The sequence below is a fragment of the Brassica napus genome, unplaced genomic scaffold (genome assembly GCF_020379485.1).
Source record: "Brassica napus cultivar Da-Ae unplaced genomic scaffold, Da-Ae ScsIHWf_1717;HRSCAF=2346, whole genome shotgun sequence".
Lineage (NCBI taxonomy): Eukaryota > Viridiplantae > Streptophyta > Magnoliopsida > Brassicales > Brassicaceae > Brassica > Brassica napus.
The window spans coordinates 472-22,318 of NW_026015135.1; the positions used below are offsets into that span (position 1 = coordinate 472).

The window sequence follows — 21,847 nt, forward strand, 5'->3', positions numbered from 1 at the left end:
TATGTATTCTCTGAGGTCCACGACATGGGGGGGTGTGTTTCTTTTCACTGGGATTAGGAGGGTATTTTGGGTAATTTGAGTTTCTCATGGGGCCGGAGAACTCAATAGTTTTCAAGTTTTAGATTTTTGTGTTTCACATTTTTGTGTTTCACATTTCTTCGTTGGTATGGCTTTTATTGGGTATACAAGCAAGGGAGGATGGTGGTGTTTTGTGTTGCTATAATTTTGTTATTCACGTATGAGTTATGTTATTACGGTTCTTTTGGATGCTGTCTATATATGTTATATTATAATATGTTGTTATCACGATAGATATGGGACGAATGTACATGTGGATTACTTGGATTGTCCTAACGGAAAATGTCCTTTGGCTAATGTCAACTGGGAGATTCATGAATACGAAATAAACTCGCAGAAACGTCGGATACAATTAGTATACTTAGACAGACAAGCGGACAAATATTTTAGATATTTTATTCTATAAAACATAACATACTGCTCGTATACTTATTTCATATTGATAATTTTGTTCTCTAGCATTTTGGCTACAAGCCTTACAACTCATGGTTCCGTGTATATTACAACCGAGTCATATATATGAGCACAGATTTGGTCCAGGCCGAGAGTTTAGTAGGTGTCTTTGTAAGTGGGCACAAGTTCGTTACCAGTTTTTCATGTCATGTTCTCAGAAATGATTTTCGTACAAGAGTTGGACATTATTATTCTAAAAACATTTGGGTCGGTACTGTTTGGACACATGGACTTTTATCAATTTTTTTGCAGATAATCTACGGATCAAAATTCAATTATCACACACGATTGCACAAAATTTCATGATTTTACAAGGATCTTATCTGAAGTCCTATGCTGAGAAGTATGGGCTATTTGGAATGTGTCTGCCCCGGTTAATGTTGTTGCATCTCAATCTTAGTAATTATGGATCATGTGTTGAGGATTGCACCGATGTACAAAGATATATAGTGTGCATCATAGGTTGTTCGCAAATCGCAATAGAAGTTTGGTACTCTTCTATAGCCATCTATCCTTTTCTCAGATAATGTCTTGTTTCGATTGGAAAATCAAAAGTTGGGAATGCTTCTTGGAGAGTATGAGAAGCTTGAAACTCAATAATATTTTTGGATTATCAAAGCGTTGCACAAGCACTTAGACTAGCAAGTTTTGCATGGGACCTACTGCGGGTGTGATTACTCTCATAGAAGCCCAAGTTGGGTAAGATATTTCTTTTCAGGACCCCAAAGTGTAGTTTAGGATATAATCTTACAAATTCGTATGTGGCATAAGAATGCCCTGCTGGATGAATGATTCTTTGAGAAGGAAAGGTCAGTCACCATGGTTGCATTCACCCTAACTCAATTCAGTTAACCAAACTCAGTTCAGTTAACCAAGTGGTGCTATTCTAGTAGTAATCTCTTGGGGTTCAGCGTGTATCCACGTTGATCCTGAATTGATTTCTTCTGCAAACTAAAAATTATCATTATTTAGCTAATGTGGACTTGAGCTTTGGTCCAGGTAGTTAACATTGTGGATCGTAACAGATGATCGGTCCCAAAACCCTAGCCGTCAGGAGAGAAAGAGAGAGAGGGAAGGAAAGGTCAGTCACCATGGTTGCATTCACCCTAACTCAATTCAGTTAACCAAACTCAGTTCAGTTAACCAAGTGGTGGTATTCTAGTAGTAATCTCTTGGGGCTCAAGATTGGTTCAAGGTTTACTATGGTTGACTGTTAGTTCACCAAGGTAAATTATACTTGTATGTACATAATATGATCCTGACTTCCATCATCTTTTCTTTTCACCTATGTAATTCTGAGGTCCACCACATGGGTTGGTGTTTCTTTTCACTGGGATTAGGAGGGTATATTTGGGTTAATTTTAGTTTCTCACGGGGCCGGAGAACTCAATAGTTTTCAAGTTTTAGATTTTTGTGTTTCACATTTCTTCGTTGGTATGGCTTTCATTGGGTATACAAGCAGAGGGAGGAATGTTGGTGTTTTGTGTTGCTATAACTTTGGTTATTCACGTATGAGTTATGTTATTACGGTTCTTTTGGATGCATGTCTATATATGTATAATATTATAAATATGTTGTTATCACTATAGATATGAGACGAATGTACATGTGGATTACTTGGATTGTCCTAACGGAAATGTCCTTTGGCTAATGTCAACTGGGAGATTCATGAATACGAAATAAACTCGCAGAAACGTCGTCAATGGATACAATTAGTATACTTAGACCGACAAAGCGGACAAATATTTTAGATATTTTATTCATATAAGACATATTGCTCGTATACTTATGTCATATTGATAATTTTGTTCTCTAGAATTTTGGCTACAAGCCTTACAACTCATGGTTCCGTGTATATTACAACCGAGTCATATATATATGAGCACGGATTTGGTCCAGGCTGGGAGTTTAGTAGGTGTCTTTGTAAAGTGGGCACGAGTTCGTTACCAGTTTCTTCATGTCATGTTCTCAGAAATGATTTTCGTACAAGAGTTGGACATTATTATTCTAAAACATTTGGGTCGGTACTGTTTGGACACATGGACTTTTTATCAAAAATTTTTTTGCAGATAATCTACGGATCAAAATTCAATTATCACACGATTGCACAAAATTTCATGATTTTACAAGGATCTTATCTGAAAGTCCTATGTTGAGAAGTATGGGCTATTTGGAATGTGTATGCCCCGGTTAATGGTTGTTGCATCTCAATCTTAGTAATTATGGATCATGTGTTGAGGATTGCACACGATTGTACAAAGATATATAATGTGCATCATGGGTTGTTCGCAATAGAAGTTTGGTACTCTGCTATAGCCATCTATCCTTTTCTCAGATAATGTCTTGTTTCGATTGGAAAATCAAAAGTTGGGAATGCTTCTTGGAGAGTATGAGAAGCTTGAAACTCAATAATATTTTTGGAAATTATCAAAGCGTTGCACAAGCACTTAGACTAGCAAGTTTTCATGGGACATACTGCGGGTGTGATTACTTACTCTCATAGAAGCCCAAGTTGGGTAAGATATTTCTTTTCAGGAACCCAAAGTGTAGTTTAGGATATAATCTTACAAATTCGTATGTGGCATAAGAATGCCCTGCTGGATGAATGAATTCTTTGAGAAGGAAAGGTCAGTCACCATGGTTGCATTCACCCTAACTCAATTCAGTTAACCAAACTCAGTTCAGTTAACCAAGTGGTGGTATTCTAGTAGTAATCTCTTGGGGCTCAGCGTGTATCTACGTTGATCCTGAATTGATTTCTTCTGCAAACTAAAAATTATCATTATTTAGCTAATGTGGACTTGGGCTTTGGTTCAGGTAGTTAACATGGTGGATCGTAACAGATGATCGGTCCCAAAACCCTAGCCGTCAGGAGAGAGAGAGAGAGAGGGAGAAGGAAAGGTCAGTCACCATGGTTGCATTCACTCTAACTCAAGTCAGTTAACCAAACTCAGTTCAGTTAACCAAGTGGTGGTATTCTAGTAGTAATCTCTTGAGGCTCAGCGTGTATCCACGTTGATCCTGAATTGATTTCTTCTGGAAACTAAATTATCATTATTTAGCTAATGTGGACTTGGGCTTTGGTCCATGTAGTTAACATGGTGGATCGTAACAGATGATCGGTCCCAAAACCCTAGCCGTCAGGATAGAGAGAGAGAGAGAGAGAGAGAGAGAGAGAGAGAGAGAGAGAGAGAGAGAGAGAGAGAGAGAGAGAGAGAGAGAGAGAGAGAGAGATAGATAGATTTTATAGTTTCAAGCCGATGGCTGGAGGCTTCTATAGCTCCAACATCGGCTTATTTGATTTGTTTTGCTTTTTTTTCTTTGATTTTCTTTACTTCATGTCACTTGATTTTTTTATTGTCAATTTATTTTAAATCTTGTAAAGTTTTTTATTTTTCATTTGTATGTTTCTTCCAATGGATTTGGTAAGACAAAAATTTTGGTTCAATTGAACGTTTAGAAAAGTTAATTGAAAAATCTACTGCGGATGGCCGCGATGGGTCTTACCGGCTTCAATTGTTGATGGTTCTTCATTTGATAGTGATGGGTCTTACCGGCTTCAATTGTTAATGGTTACTTTGAAAGGCAGCATGACATTCTATGGAACAGTAATCTCTTTGACTCTGTTATTATCAATAGAGCAATATAAAGAGTTGTCTTGTCTCGGTGACTCATACTGGAGTATTAAAATGAGAGTGACAACCGTTCTCAAGTCAGTCTGAACTGTGGTACTTATGGATTAATACGAAGATTATCTCCCTTAAAATTCAACTATTTCAGAAGCAATTAAGGAGCTTTTATATGAAAAAATTTTAGTTCTCCATAAGCAAAACAGATGTGTTAGTTTATTTTGGATCCATACTTGTGTTTCTCTTTTCTACATTTGTTTTGTTAGTTATCATTGTTTAGAATTATTTGTCTAAAAAGTTTAACAACACAATCTTGTATTAAAAAAAAACAGATGATCGGTTCATCATTTGGCATTAGTCGGAAAGCATTCCAAACTTGGATCCGACAATATAGTAATCATTCTACTCTTTAGCACTAAGTGCATTTTTTCCGGAGCTGGCCGGATCAGTTGATATGTATATCAAAGAAAAAAAACTTGATTCTGTTATTGTATGATTTAGACTGAACATGTGCTCTGTTTTAAGTAAAGTTCGTATGCTGTTTTTCGAGTTTTGTTTATGCTATGTTTTTGGAGTATCTAGACTTTGACTTCAGCTTGCGTGAGCTTTTATTTAATTTCACTTTTGAGGAAAAAAACAATACTTACTAGCTTCCACTTTTTTTTTGTCATCTAAAGATTATATTAAACGGGGTAAACTAGCTTCCACTTTTTTATTACGTGTAGTTTTTACATTTTCAGGACTAGCTTCCACATTTTCCGTATATACATTTTAGATGACATAAGCAAAGAATATGGAAACGAAAAAAACATTTTGGCATGAGCAAAATGCTTATTTTCTGATTGTTCTGGAAAGGATTTTAAAATTAAAACCTTAAATACAAAGTACACACACAAAAAATGACGAGTTCAAGATTTCATACAAGTACTGCATCCCATACTAATGCAAAGATATAAATACTTATGAATTAACTAAATGGTAATAATTAATTAAATTTTCTTTATTGCTTATAAAATTTATCTCATTTTATAATTTTATGTATACGAAAAATAAAAAAAATTATTAAAAATAATAATATGGTTCCCTTATTTATTTTTGGTGTACATCAAGTTGCAGCTAGTCTTCAGAGTTAAATTAGAGCTAGTTTGAATTTTAAATAGATAAAATCAGATTAATTTTGTTAAAATGAATTGTGTCGAGATTATTTTTTAGTTTTGTTAAATTTGTTTTCTTAATTGTTTTATATTTTCTTATACAGTATTTTGAAAAAAGTATGAAAAATAAACTAAAGTGGTATCAGTTTTTAGCCAAGTTTGGTTGGATTAACTAATAACTGATATATTTTTCTGAATGTTTTTTATTTATTTATCATTCAAGTGTTACATAATTTCACATGTTTGAACATAATATGAGTTCTATATTATAATATATACAAAACATATTTTTCAGTTTATATGGTGATCATATTATTTTTCAGTTTATATGATGATCAAATTCATACCTCTAAAGAAGCTGATTTTAGCAAACCTGATCAAACAAACAATTGTTTGATCTTTGGTGTTCTCAGTAAAAGGTTCTAGTTGCTCAACATAAGTTCCCCAAAGACAACATGCAATATTGTGTCCTCTGATCATTAATAAATTATATGTAATTAGTAGACAAAAATGGAGAATACAACTATAGAATACAATGTAAAAACAGAGGTTTCGAATAACAAACTCGGTGTCAACCAAGAAAAATTGAACTCTTTTTCTGTCTTCTCCTGACACCTGGACGGTTTGAACATCACCAAGTTCATGGACTCTCCCTATTACATCTGCCAGAAAATCCAAAAAACATAGTTTATGTTTTCTTATATTGTAAATAAATTAAAAACAACACAAAATATATAAATGCAATCAAATTAGAGATTACCTATGAGGAAAGGTGCCTTTAGAGTTCCATTTCCAATTTCTTCATAACTGGCAAGATTTAGGAACATTCTATCATCACTAAAATTCGAACCGGATAGGAAGGCATCCTCTGCTATTGTCATCTTGTAAGGATGATTTGTAGCTCGATATTTACCACCAGCTGGATTTTGGTGACATTTTTCAATAACTCTCCATTCCTCTTTCAACAAATCACGTTGAGCTCGGTACATGAGAGTTCGTTTGCAAGTAGCCTGGATCTTGTTACCCTAATAAAAAAAAACGTTCATATTAGAATGAAGTAAAGCAAAGCAGTATAAAGCATGGAACAAAGCTATAAAGAAACGTTACCCATTCATCAGCGAAAATCATCTCGAAGGAATCCCCTCCAAAAGGTGTCTTTTTCTTCCATGAGTCCAAACACTTCACTCGAACGCGCCAGTTGTCTTTGAAAAGGTCTTAGTTTGGTGAGAGGGAAAAGTTGTAGCTTAGACATGTTTATTTTCTTGGGGGGGGGGGGGGGGTTGCGTTGATATGTTTTTCACGTAGGATAGATAATATATATAGTTGGCAATGTGAATGATAGGTTTAATAGGATAAATCACAATCTTTTGGTAGTTTTCATTGTTACGCAAAATCAAAACAGAATATGCACATTCCTTTTTAATTATACAATAATTAACATTCGAATATACACACTACATATAAGGAATACTTATTTTGCAAGTTTAAATGAAAGAATATGCTGATTGTGTTAATTAATAGATACCTGTTTTGATTATTTGACAGAGTAAAAATAGGAAAAAATCTTTGGATGCTGTTTTGTTTTTGAATTGAAGAATATTGTGTTATGATTTTCTGCAGTTAATGTTGTTTGCGTAGAATTAAGAATCATTAGTTGAATAGAATCGAGTTTTGGAAGGAAAAAAAATTATAATGATATTCATAAGTCCGAATTAAAAATAAATTATAAATTTGGTAAACCACAAAACGGTAAACCATACCTTGATTAGTTGATTATATTGTAAAATGTCAAATTAACAAATTAGGTATATCATAAAATTGGCAAAACAAATATGATCAATCGTTTCGTTATAAATTTACATGATTATTGATCAATCGTTTGGTTATAGGTTTACATGATTATTGGTTTAGGATCAATCATTTGGTTATAGGTTTACATGATTATTGGTTTACGTATGTATGGTCATAAGTTTACACGAGTTCGGATTCGTTATGAATAATATAAGATAGGTGATGGTTCTACATAATTATTTTGACTAGTGGCATTGCCCCCGCACAAGCGCGGGGTGTAGAAAGAGTTCTTATGTCGTCTCAATATTTGTTAGGGTTATTGTAGCTGTGAATTTTGCGTCTTTGGGGTGATCATTGTTTTTCAAGTTTTTTATTGTTATAGGGTTAGAGTTGTGACGATGAACTGTGTATGCACTGTTCTCCACTCTTGAAGGACTAAATTGTGTTAGTAATGTGATTGATATAGTTCGTGGTGTTGCTTGTTGTGTCACTGAAACTTATTGTTTGTTTGTCTTTTCAATTTGTTACTTGTACTGTTGAGATTACATAAATTATATTAAGGTTGTTGAGAGTACCTTTTGTTTCTGAATATTTTTTCTCCAGTTTATTTGTGTAAGTTGTGTGTATTAAGTAATAACTTTTTTTATTCTTATTACGTTGGTTATATGTCTTTTTTTTAAAACTTGTTGCTTTTACCGGACCTTTAAAACAAATACATGAAGACTTGTAAAAATAATTATAAAATGAGTGACAATAAGTATTTGAGCCTTAATGGGGTGTAAACGAATATATGTATTTCTCATAAGAAAACAATAGCATTGGCCTGTTGACATTGATCATGTAAATTATTTTCATAAGACAAGAGGAGTGAGCAGGTGGAGATGTTGTTGCCGCCTTTGTGTATGTTGGGATTGTCTATTGTATCTCCTGGTGTGGTTGTGTTTGTTTCTCTTTTATTTGATGAGTAATATGTAAACAAAAATCATTGTTAGTTGTATTTATCAGAGTTTGTAACTTACTCTGCTTTTTTGTTTAGGTAATTTCACTTATCTTGGTTTTCATTTTCGTCTTCTTCGTAAGCATCTGCGAAAGTAAATTTGTAAATTGTTAAATAGCTGGTCGTATAGTTTGTATTTGTTTAGCTAGCTCAATGTATGTGTCGTTGAGTTTTAGTTGAGTTGGTTGATTTGGTATATATTTGTTTTGAATTTTATTGGTAAAATTAGACAAAAAGAGAGGTGATCATTAATGATTCGTCTTTTTTGGGATTTTAGTTTTTGATGTTTTGATTGTTTGGGTTATTGTGGTTTCTTTTAAGCTGTAAAATAAAGATTTGTGTAAAATTATATTGATAAGTAAGGGAGATAAATAGATGACCACAAATCTTGGGTATGAAATATTTTTCATTATTGATGTTAGCACAATATAGAGAGTAATATAAAGGGAATTATGTGTTGATTGTTTCTTACGGATCAATGAGGTGACAGATAACGACTCGAGTTGTTTCTTTGGTGAGGTCAGAGCCCTGGACATAACAGATTTGCCCAACCACATTTGCGAGTTTAAATATCAGTTATGATATCGAAACATAATATAAACCCAGATGCAATATGATAATATACCTGGGAGTTTTAGGTTTGTGTTCGCAATCACTTAAAGATTGTCGAACAGTCTAATCTTGACTGGAAATTGATCTCAGGAGCACCCGTGATGACTTCATCAATAATGGTTAGTGAGATGAAACGAATGGGGAATGGATGATCAGTTATCTTGTACATGCTTGAGCACCTAACAACCTCAAAATGATCGACTTTCACAATGGAACATGCTTTCAAAGATGGTTTGTAATGATTAGCACGTCCGACGGGAGTAAACCCATGAATCACGGAATCTACAAATAATATTATTCAACAAAGAATCAGGAAATCAATTAAAACAATTATGTTAAATAAGTATGATCGATCGAAGATTAACTTACCTTTTCATCAAGGAAGAGAACCGTGATTCCCACAAACTCCCTGTCTTTCTTGAAGCTCAGGGAATCCCATAAGCAGAGGAAGCCAGAGGCTATGCTCTGACTACTACGACCAAGACAGAGAGACTCGAAGGTTGAGTGACGGACGTCGGGACGCTGGTTTGAGGAACTAGAGAGGCAAAGAGAAACATTTTCTAGAAGATGGTTAAAGCTAAGAGGAATCAATGAGTTTTGTGGAGATGCAGATTGGGTTCATCAAAGATGAGAATCATATATATATATGGTTTACAGAGGGCTACAAATCAGGAACATTTATGATAAAGCTATTTAAGATGGGGACATGATAAAGAGTTTACCGGTGAAAAAATAGATTACGAACACACACGGCACAACTCTGTTACTCAGACTTGTTTGAGACAATGATGAAAAGAATCCGAACTCGTGTTAAACGACAACAATTTACAATATAGGAAAACCATAATCGTTGCAAACTTAAGTTTTTTTTATATAACGTGATGAACCCCATTTAAAAATGAAACCCATAATACACTTGTAGGCCCGACCCTCAGAGGAAGCTGAAGAAGCAAGAGCTTCTGACCTTCATAAATATATATTAGGTTCAGTCATCAATGTATAAAGTATCATTTAGCTTAGTGGTATAAATGTTGGTGTTTATATCTTAATAACCCGGGTTCGAGCCATGGACTTGACACTTTTTCACACTTTTTAAAAGTGAGACCACAAAACGCTGATGTGACGCGCTGAGAAGTGAGTAAAAACTCAACTATTATAATATAGATTCGGTACCGTACGTAATGGTTGAGTAATGAGAGTAACGATTTATTTGGTTAAGCTTCAGTATTGGTTTCGAATTATATAAGGTAGGTGTGGTTAATAATAATTTATTTGAGACTGAGCATGTGGAATGATTTAAGAAACGTGAGTAGCGATTTTATCTGTTTAGGAAATTAATGTGATAGCAAAATGTAAGACTATAGTGTTTTGATGAGTGGCATAGCTTGGTAATTATTGTGGAAAAATCTGGGTTAAATACAAAATGTGCTCCTGTTTTAATAGTTTAGATTATCTCCTCCCCAATTTAATTTTAATCTTTCAATTGGTTATTTAGTTTAAAGTTAGTTATAACATAAAAAAAACATGATTGGATCAGATGATCAAAGATCAATATATGATCTACTTCTATTATTTATAATACCTTTGCATCATTTCTAATTATTTGATATAATAGATATAGTAAAAATATTGTTAGCTATTTTACTTTAATATTATTATATATTGACATATTTTTCGTAGGAAATATATATTTTTAAAATATAAATTTATGTTATTAAAGAAAAAATAATAAGGGAAGTTATTTCTTATTATTTAAAATATTATTTATTATTTAAAATATTATAAGTGCAAAAGGAAACAAAAAAATAAAATAAAAATTTTAGTATTGGTATTGTCCATAATATTTTTAATTCGTTAAGGATACCAGTAATTAACTATTTCAATAATTAATATGAGAACGACACATGAAATTGACTTATAATATTATAGATGTTATTACTTTTTGTGACACGAAGACCACAATACATTGGGAATTTTTGTATGGATTCCCATCCTTAAATACAAAGTACACACAAAAAGAATGACCAGTTCAAGATTTCATACAAGTACTGCATCCCATACTAATGCAAAGATATAAATACTTATGAACTAACTAAATGGTAATAATTAATTGAATTTTCTTTATTGCTTATAAAATTTATCTCATTTTACAATTTTATGTATACGAAAAAATAAAAAATTTATTAAAAATAATAATATGGTGTTTTAGTTATACGTGCAAATTTATATTAAAATATGAACGGTTCACTTATTTATTTTTGGTGTACATCAAGTTGCAGCTAGTCTTCAAAGTTAAATTAGAACTGGTTTGAGTTTTAAATAGATAAAATCGGATTAATTTTGTTAAAATGAATTGTGTCCTGAATATTTTTTAGTTTTGTAAAATATGCTTTCTTAATTGTTTTATATTTTCTTATATAGTGTTTTGAGAAAAGTATGAAAAATAAACTAAAGTGGTATCAGTTTTTAGCCAAGTTTAGTTTGGATTAACTAATAATTATCCCCCAATTTAATTTTAATCTTTCAATTGGTTATTTAGTTTCAAGTTAGTTATAACATAAAAAAATATGATTGGATCAGATGATCAAAGATCAATATATGATCTACTTCTATTATTTATAATACCTTTGCATCATTTCTAATTATTTGATATAATAGATATATTAAAAATATTGTTAACTATTTTATTTTAATATTATTATATATTGACATATTTTTCTTAGGAAATATTTTTTTAATATAAATTTATGTTATTCAAGAAAAATAATAATAGGGGAAGTTATTTCTTATTATTTAAAATATTATAAGTGCAAAAGGAAACAAAAAATAAAATAAAAATCTTAGTAATGGTATTGTCCATAATATTTTTAATTTATTAAGGATAACTATAATTAACTATTTTAAAATTAATATGAGAACGACTCATAAAATTGACTTATAATATTATAGATGTTATTACTTTTTGTGACACGAAGACCACAATACATCGGGAATTTTTTTATGGATTCCCAACAGTTTGTGGTTTCGGATCGAATCCTGATACTTCATTGAAAAGCCAAGACGGATTCCAGAAGAATTTTTAGACGGATTCCAGACAGATTTTTCTGACGAGAAATTTTAATACCTTATTCCAAACACTTCGTCTTCCCCATTCGACCCTCTCTCTCTCTCTATCTCTCTCTCTCTCTCTCTCTCTCTCTCTCTCTCTCTCTAAAAGCATGAAACTCTCCTCTGTTCCCATTCTCTCCCAAAATCATCTCCATTTTTAATGATATTGTTAGATCATGTTATATTGTAGATTTTACTGATTTGGAAATTAGTTTTAACTATTTACACTTTCGTATATATGATTAACTATCTGTGATTTTACTTATTATTTAGAGTTTGAGAGACAATAGAATTTCTAAACTGGTTTGGGAGTGTATGTTCAGTAATCAGTTGATTATGTCTTCTCAATACTATTTGGAACTTGTTATATTTGCTTATGTGTGTTTTGTTTTTGAACCATGAAAGGTTGTTGAATTAAAGTTTTTTGTATTTCGCATATTTATTTGGTTATGTATGATTTTAAGTTTTGTTCGAATGAAATGAGTACTTTTTAGGTTTTATGCGTACTTTTTGTAATTTGGATATACATACCCAAAAAATCTCGAATCAGTTTTTTTTTTAATAGTTTGAATACAAAGGAACCAAATCGAGTTAGGGCATGATTAACCTCAGTCTCTTAGCCGGAGTTCTTAATTCATGATTTGACATTTTTTTTTTTTTATACTTTTCAGCTAAGAAACGGCTCTTATATCTCTTATTTAAGAGACGGTTCTTAACTTTTTTTAGTTAAAATCTAAGAAAAGTTAAGAACCGTCTTTTAACCGAAAGTAAAAACCCAGTTAAGAGACCGGAGTTAATCATGGTCTTAGAATCGACAATATTGGAGTTTCCCCGGTTCTTAAAAGCCACACCCCTACTAACCTGAACTGATCAGAATCAATTTCTTTGTGGTTCCTATTTGACTACTAGAAGTGAAAAACTGAATAATCTGAAATCTGAATTAATCGAACTGAACACAGATCAGAATCAAATGCGCGTGCCTAGATTAAAAAAATCTCTATGTAAAAAAATATGTTTGTTTGAAAAAAAGAATCTAAGGAAAATAATCAATAACTACCAGAAATAGTCAAAGACTGCATACCACAACTTCAAGTTTTTGACGAGTGGGGACCACCTCCACAGAAAGGTAATCGCCACAACCTATCACAAAAATGTTTAAGTTGATATACTTATAATTTTGTTATTATGCAAAATTTAAATGCTAAATAAAATTATTATTTTAAAATATAGTTGTTGATTATTTTGGCTCTAACAAAGCGTTATTTTAATGATATGAAAAAATCGACAAAATATAAACATTAATGGCATTAATTGAGTTTCTGCAAAATATGAATCACGGTTAATTAAAAATATCAAAATTTAATATTGGGTCAAATATTTATCGTTTCTAAAACTCTATTGATTTTTTCTTTTCAAATTTTTAATTCAAATAATTTAGTATATTATGTAAACGAATAAATAAAATTCAAAATATAAATAAAAGGAGAAAAATTGTAATGACCAACTAATTAAAAATTACTCCCTCTGTTTATATTTAAGTGTCGTTTTGGGTTTATGCACACAAATTAAGAAAGCAATTAATTTTATATATTTCCTATATAAAAATATAATTATCTATACACCTAACTATATTTCAACCAATATGAAAATAAATTGTTAAATAAAATTAATAAACTTTGCATTGAAAGTTGAAAACGACACTTATTTTGTAACGAAAAAATTTCTCTACAACGACACTTAATATGAAACGGAGGGAGTACAAAATACGAATGCCAATTAATTCAGTCTCCCCAAATTTTGATATACCATTTCTAAGACTAAAAATATTTACTTTTCAATGTTTGAATTCATATTACTTCTATGTTTAATAAGGTAGTATTAATTTAGTTGTAGTCAATAATCAATAGGATATTAATATAAGGACGATAGTGAAGTAACTCCAAAACAAATAAAGAGCATTCAGTACTCTCTCTCTCTCATAAAAACACAGCCAATGACCTTCTCGTGGTCTTCTGTGCCATAAAAATCATTATATACATTCAAACACCAATCTGGCGCCACACACACATACTCTCTTCCTCTCTCTCCTTGTATGAGTGGTGAGATGGTTATCCCTATAAGGTGCAGCATCGAACCATCTGCAACATTTTGACTCGTTTTCTTTTGTGTGTTTTCCAGCAAGTGTCTCTTCTTCACTCGCTCTTTCCTTTTTCAATCTCCCCAACGACCCTCTCTTCCATTCATAACTCTTTCTCTCTCCGGGAAAAATGGATAACTTCTTGCCCTTTTCCTCTTCTAACGCAAACTCTGTCGAAGAACTCTCAATGGATCTTAACAACAATCGCTCACGCTTATCAACGTTCCCTACTTATGATCATCATCATCAGGCGCAGCATCACTCGTTGCAACCCTACTCATACGTTGCATGTCCTGTGGATCAGACGGCGGCTATGAATCCTCAGATCTCGGTTATACAAACCGGAAGTGAGTTCGGTTCTCTGGTTTGTAATCCCGGTTTCAGACAAGCAAGAGGTGGATTCCTTGATCCACACACGGCTAAGATGGCCAGGATCAACAGAAAGAAAGCGATGATAAGATCAAGAAACAATTCTAGCCCTAACTCTAGTTCGAATGAGCTGGTTGGTTCAAGGAGACAAGTGGTTCTTACCATGAAAAATAATGCCGAGATTGCAGCAAGGAAAGATCTCTATCGATATTCCTCATTCGATAACAAGGTTTGTTCCACATATTAGATATTTTAGATTTTATATATATATAAAACTTGATCAAACGTTTTGGATTTTGTGGTTGACTGTAGAAGCTTAGGGTTTTGCTGGTGAAACACTTGAAGAACAGCGATGTTGGATCACTTGGGAGGATCGTTCTACCAAAGGTGTGTAAATTCTTACAATTCTTTTATCCATCGTTTTCGTTAAGGTATAAAGATAAAATAAATTTTTTTTTTTTTTTTGTAACTCTGGTATCTGGGCAGCCACATTCCCACTATCCCCCGTAGGGGGTCCAGCGCCCCAACGGAAGGGATGTTAAATCCGTTGTGGCCGGGGCTCGAACTCGTGATGGCGGACACCTCAGCCGAGGTTCCTATACCACCAGACCACGAGGCCCGGTTAGATAAAATAAATTTTATAGGTAAAACATTAATATGAAATAGTTAACTTTAATATGAAATAGTTATCAGTCACGTAACTACGAAATTTGAAACCTCAATTCCATGGAAATTTTTTAGAAAAGTAATATGGTTTCAGGATTTGGCTGGCCCCTTTTTCAAAGAAGGTTTGTGGAACAAAAGTACATAAGTCATTGCGGCCACAAACTCTCATTAAGAAATTTCACAGAGATTTATTTCTAACATTTCATTCCACATTTAAAATATAGTAGTAGTATATTTAGCGATTTCATTGTTTAACCAATTACAAGTTCAGTCTCTAAAAACAACACGGAAAACAAGGGGAATATGAAAGATGACAACAAAATGTAGAATGTAGTAAAGTTGTTTATAGTATTTGTGTTTGTTCAAGTACGAATTTTTATGACATTTTTATAGTTTTTAGTTTAGGAAGAATATGGATTGTTTGTAAATTCTAACTAAACTGATTTATTTAAAGATATCTGGAGTTTGAAGGATTACAAATTCTTCAAGTTTTGGAGTGAAAAAATGTAAATAGATTCAATATAGTTTCCTTTTAGTAACCAATAATGAAAAAACATGAGTGAAAGAACATGAGAAATAATCAATTTTATTCTACTAGATAAAGTGAAACTGTTTAAATGAATTTATTCCAAAATGATGCTGAAGAAAAATAAAGTCGTCTATTTGCCTTTCCTAATTAATTGCCTCTTAAATGGTATACCTCGAAATCATTATGGGAAAGTATCAAGAAACAAAAAAAAAACAATTTGGAAAAAAGGTTCAACGATATTACTTGATAGTTATATTGAAACAAATTATAATTGTGTCTCTTATCTGTCTTAATTAAAACAGTAAAAAAGTCATTTTTCGATAAGAAAAGTCATTAAATAATCCCTTAAATAAGTCATGGCTTTGGAACGCAGAGAGAAGCTGAAGGGAATCTTCCGGAGCTATCTACTAAAGAAGGAATGATAGTAGAGATGAGAGATGCGGACTCTATGCAGAATTGGTCTTTCAAATACAAGTTAAGTGTCGTTTTCATCTCTTATATGAACTCAATTATATTCACAAAAGCAATTTCTTAATCGTTTTATTTTACCAATGGGGTTATACTAACAATCTTTTAAGCTCACTTTTTGATGAATTCAAGTTAGAATTTTTATCAATGTCAATTTAATGTTATACTTAAAAAAGCTTGCATCACTGTGAACATAGGTTCTGGTCCAATAACAAGAGCAGAATGTATGTCCTTGAAAACACAGGTAATTAAGGAGCTACTACATTCTTTTAAAAGTATACTACTTATTTAAACTATTTTATTATAATATGTTTTTCCTTTTGTCTTAAAAATTAAAGGAGAATTTGTGGCTGAAAAAAGAGTTGAGATTGGAGATTTTTTAACAATCTACGAGGACGAAAGCAAGAATCTCGTGAGCTCTCTTATTAACTCTCTTTTCTTGTTTTATTTTGAAAAAGACAAAACTCTTAAATAAACAAATAATGATTGATTAGCAGTCCGAAATTGGAAATTTAAAAAGTGAGTCATTAAATTGTGTTTGTTAAGCATCCAGACAAATATTTATTGCCTTTTTGACCTTTTCTGTCGATGATAGCTGTCCGTATGAGGAAGGTACTATAAGAATTTCAAACCCTAGTTTTAATATACTACTGAAAATCGATTCTTTATTCTTTTCTTTTTTTGCTAAACTGAAAATTAAAGACATGATATATTTTTTCAAAAAAGACGTGAAATATATGAGGGTGACTAGTATTAATTTAAATTTTATGTTTAATAAAATGCTTCTTCTATTTACTCATATTTTTATTCTTTGCTAAGTAGGGAATGATGTAATATGTTTTTCTCTAAAAAGTTGTTCTTTTTAACAGCCAATTTGTTTGGTTTGACTACATAAACTCTATGTTGACACAAAAAAAGCCTACATAAACTCTACCAAATTAACAAACTGTTTTTAGGATTTGGTTTCATATCAGAAATAATTTCTTTTAGAAAAATACTATTTTTATTTATCTAAATTTTGTCAATTTTGAAGATAATTTATTTCCCCATTATTTTCGACCAAGTGAAAATTTAATAAAAAAATTTAGTATACTATTTTCAAGTTATCCTCACAAAATACTTTTTATTAGCATAATATAATGTGCGAAATTTAGTTCATACGTACTTGAATTTTTAACTAAGACAAATTATTTTGTAATTAGAAACCTGTAAATGTCATGTTGGCATTTAACTGAGTAGGAGTAGTGTTTTGGTTCAAAAACATGGAACTTATTTACTACTCTACAGTTTTTCATAGGTTATTTAATTTTCGTTTGGATATTAAATAATCTAATATTTATAACATTTAAATCTCCTAACTTTGTCAGTTGTTAATTATTTATAAATTCAGCCAATTGCTAAGACACCTTATATATGCATGTTTTGTTTGTTTGGTCGTACTACAGTACTTCTCCATAAGAAAGCACGCAGACAAACCAAATGAAGGAAGAGAAGATGAGTCGATGGAAGCCAACGACATGAACTTCTACGAAGATATTGCGTTTGATTTCATACCAAAAGATGAAGACGAAGATTCTATTGCAATGCTCATCGGAAATCTAAATGATCACTATCCCAACCCAAACAATCTTATGGACCTCCCAATCGATCTTCATCAGCATCATCAAGCCACCTCCTCGTTGCCACCTGTGGATTACATGACCAATCCTCAGTATAGTGGTTCCTCCAATGATCACATGAGCTTTAACGACTTCGTATGGTGATGCGATTGAAGTTGATATAGCTATATACAAGTGGTATAAAAAAATTAAAAAGAAAAGAGTATCGCTCATCATATTCATATCTATCTATTGATAAAGTATTTTTGTCAATCTATTATTTACGAAAAATAATATTTGCGCTCGTTTCAGTTTTAGTTACATATATAAGTTTCATTTGGGTTTTATAACTCATAAGAGATAATAGACGAAATATAATTCAGGAATTAATTAAAAAAAAAACAATACTTGGGTTCATCCCTATGATGAATCGTTAAATTCACCTCGCTTTTTATAATCAACCAAAGTGTCACGTAAGATTAATTAAAAGACAATAATTTTTTTTTAAATGGCTGAAAAATTCAGCACTGGCGTTAATGCCGTCGACAAAACCCGAAATTCTAAAAATCTAAAATCTAAACCTTAAACCTCAAATCCTAAACTCTAAAACTAAAACTCTAATTCTAAACTCTAAGCCCTAATTCATAAACCTAAAATCCAAAACTTTAAACCATAAACCCTAAATCTTAAACTCTAAACCCAAAATCCTAAACTCTAAACCCAAAGCTTTAAACCATAAATCTTAAACCATCAATCCTAAACCCTAAACCATAAATCTTAAACCCTAATCTCTAAACCTTAAATCATAAATCATAAACCCTAAACCCAAAACTCTAAAACTCTAAACTATAACTCGAACCCTGATCAAGTGATGGATTTAGGGTTTAATTTAGAGTTGTGTTTTGGGTTTAGGGTTTAGAATTTAGGATTTAGGGTTAGAGTTTTGGGTTTAGGTTTAGGAATTTGGGTTTAGAGTTTAGGGTTTAGGATTTTGGGTTTAGAGTTTAGGATTTAGAGTTTTGGGTTTAGGGTTTAAGATTTGGGGTTTAAAATTTAGGTTTTAGATTTAGGGTTTAGATTTTAAATTTTTAGAGTTCTAGATTTTGCAGACCGCTTTAACGTCGGTGTTGTTTTTCTCAGCCAAGGTGAATTTACCATTCATTAGGGGGGGCGGGGGGTGAACGTAAGTATTGTTCAAAACGAAATCAACAATAGTTGATCGACTAAGTAATAGATAAATATTTCTATTTGCAACATTTATAACAATGTAACTATGTATTAGTTACTAGGTGATTAGTCTCAGCATGCATTCATAATCATTACAAAATTATTTATTAATATCATTATTAATTTATAGACCATCATTATACGTTATTGTTTGTGCTCTCAACGTCTCAAACTTATGACAGACCCGGTGCTATAGTTAAAAAAGATCACAAACGTTTTAGGTCCATTTCAAAACCTCATTTAAATATGGGTCATTTTGGTGTTACAAACAAAAACAAATATGGGCCCTTTAAAATCTCACGTGCATTTTTAAACAATCACTGTTCTCCTTCGTCAAAAGGACAAAACCTAATTTTTTTGTTTCAGACTGTTCTTCTTCACCCGCTGTTATGTTACGTTTCCAGAGATATTTTTTTCTTCTAAATTTTGGGCCCTTTTTTTATAAGAAAAGTTAAGTAAAATTTTAGGACCCTGTGCATTTGCACCGTCCGCACATGCCTAAAGTCGGCATTGCCCTCAAATAGTTTAAACAAACATCACATTATTGATATATAAAAAAGTTGTTCATCAAAATATATATTCTTATTATTGTTTTAAAAATTTTGCAATCATGTATTATACATATTTTGAAAAGTTTGTTACTGTATTAAATTCTTAGAAACTCTCATGTATTATAAATATTTTGATTTTTTCGCAATTGCTTTAATTTTTTTAGAAAGTTTCATGTATTAATATATTGAAAATATTTGTATACGTACACTACATTCAATTTAATATTTAACTATGCATCTATTTATATCTTAATTTCTATTTTTATTTATGAAAAATTGGATAGTAACAAAGTATATGTAAGAATTATTTTTTTTTATTTTTAAAAATATTTTTCTATTTTTTCCACAATTTTAACTGTATTAATTTATAATCAATTATCTAACAAAATAAATAATTTAGTTATTCATTAAAGTTAACCTAGATTTTAACCGCTCTAGCTTTTACGTGAGAGTTCGGATCGAAAAAATTATTTTGTAAATATAATATAGATTTGTCAAGACCGTATATATATAAATAAAAAGTGATTTTCTGATTAATTAGATAAGCACGTCTGAAACTCTGATCCAAACCCTAACCGATATACAGTATCTAAGCCCAGCCCTTTTAGTCCTATAATAGACTGTACTACTTACCCAAGACTTTTAACTCTAGTATGAGTCTAAGAACCTAAAACGGAGCCCAGATAAGTAGCCATAGCAATAGTTTTAAAAGCATTTTTTTATTGCTACGAGGTAGGCCTGGGCGTTCGGGTATCCGTTGGCATTCGGATCGGATTTTTCGAGTTTCGGTTCTCTTTTATAACACCTCTTAGGTCCCATTCTAGTAAATTTGCAAGTACGGGTCGGGTTCAGATATAACACATCGGGTTCAGATCGGTTTTGTATCACATCATAGAACCCATAAACACTACAAGAAAACACACCGAATTCCGACGGAGGTTCCGACGGACACCAATGTCGTCGGACATTTGTGACGGAATACTGACAAATTTCCGACCAAATCCAAAAAAATTAAGTCGTCGGAATTCCGTCGGCCATTTCCGACGGAATTCCGACGAAACATGGTTCGTCAGAATTTCCCGACGACTTTTCGACGACATTCCGATAAAAAATGTAACTGTTGTAGTCGTCGGTATATTCCGACGAATTTCCGACGACATTCCGATTAACAACAAATTCATCGGAATTCCGTCGGTATTTTCCGACGGAATTCCGACGAACCATGTGACCGTTGCCGACAAATATATATGACCGTTGTATAGCCGTTTGAGATTGGACAATACCGACGGAATTCCGACGGATGTAAAATTCCGACGGACTGCTTTACATCCGTCGGAATTTCGTCGGAAAGTCGTCGGAGGTCCGTAAGCAATTTCCTATAAATACAACCCCTCCTCATTCAACTCATTCACACTTCATTCTCTCTTAATTCTCTTTAGTCATAACAATTCCGTGAAAATCATGTCTTCGGAAGTTTATTATCGTTCGTGGATGGATAAACCTCATTTGGATCCGAACACCAATTTGCTTACGGAAGAATACGTTCAAGGGATTGGAGAATTCATGAGGCTTGTTCAACAGCAACCGGATGCAAAAAGTGGTATGTTAAGATGTCCCTGCTCTTCTTGCAATAATAATAAGGTTATAAAAGAATTTGATGTTTGGACTCATTTGTATATGAAAGGGTTTTCACGTAATTATAAAGTTTGGTACCTTCATGGGGAAACTGGTTATGAATATGGTAGTACTAGCGAACCTCAGCCTGTTAGTGAACCTCAGCCTGATATTAGGTTAGAAGAATCTAGAATGAATATAGATTATGGTGTAGGTACTGAGCAGATGGTACATGATCATTATAGAGGGGAAGAACCAAACCCCGAATCTAGGAGATTTTTTGACATGTTGGATGCAGGAAAACAACCTTTGTATCAAAATTGTAGAGATGGTCATTCAGTCTTATCATCTGCAACTAGATTAATGGGTATTAAGACAGACTATAATTTGGCTGAAGAATGTATGGATGCGATTACTGATTTTGTCAAAGGTATTCTACCTGAGGATAACCTTGCACCGGGTTCATACTACGAGGTTCAGAAACTTGTTGCAGGTCTTCAACTACCGTATGAAGTGATAGATGCATGTATTGACAACTGCATGATCTACTGGAGAGCGGATGAGACACGGAATGTATGCAAATTTTGTGGGAAACCTCGTTATCAGGAGACGAGGGGAAGAGTTCCGATCCCATTCAAAAGAATGTGGTATTTGCCTTTGACGGAAAGATTGAAGAGGTTGTATCAGTGTCAGCGCACAGCAAAAGCAATGAGATGGCATGCAGAGCATTCCACAAATGGTGAGATTAGACATCCTTCAGATGCAAAGGCTTGGAAACATTTCCCTCAAACATATCAGAATTTGCGGAAGAGAAAGAAATGTTTATCTTGGATTATCTACTGATGGTTTCAGCCCATTTGGAAAGC

At 32.4% G+C, this 21,847-nt stretch overlaps 1 protein-coding gene across 1 annotated transcript; it reads left to right on the plus strand.

Annotated features, from left to right (window-relative positions):
- The first annotated feature begins 13,517 nt into the window (after positions 1-13,517).
- On the plus strand, positions 13,518-17,779 carry LOC106379955 (B3 domain-containing transcription factor LEC2-like). The gene is made up of 6 exons (XM_013819801.3): positions 13,518-14,557; positions 14,641-14,715; positions 15,897-15,997; positions 16,189-16,235; positions 16,330-16,403; positions 17,437-17,779. The coding sequence occupies exons 1-6, from the start codon at positions 14,090-14,092 to the stop codon at positions 17,752-17,754; spliced, it is 1,083 nt and encodes a 360-aa protein (XP_013675255.2). The 5' UTR covers positions 13,518-14,089; the 3' UTR covers positions 17,755-17,779.
- Positions 17,780-21,847: the final 4,068 nt, after the last annotated feature.

What these genes read in the sequence shown, in the direction of transcription:
- LOC106379955 (XM_013819801.3), top strand. Translation starts at nt 14,090, where the DNA reads ATGGATAACTTCTTGCCCTTTTCCTCTTCTAACGCAAACTCTGTCGAA. An exon ending in GTATGTCCTTGAAAACACAG is followed by an intron (nt 16,236 to 16,329) that starts GTAATTAAGGAG and finishes TAAAAATTAAAG; the next exon opens with GAGAATTTGTGGCTGAAAAA. An exon ending in AGGACGAAAGCAAGAATCTC is followed by an intron (nt 16,404 to 17,436) that starts GTGAGCTCTCTT and finishes GTCGTACTACAG; the next exon opens with TACTTCTCCATAAGAAAGCA.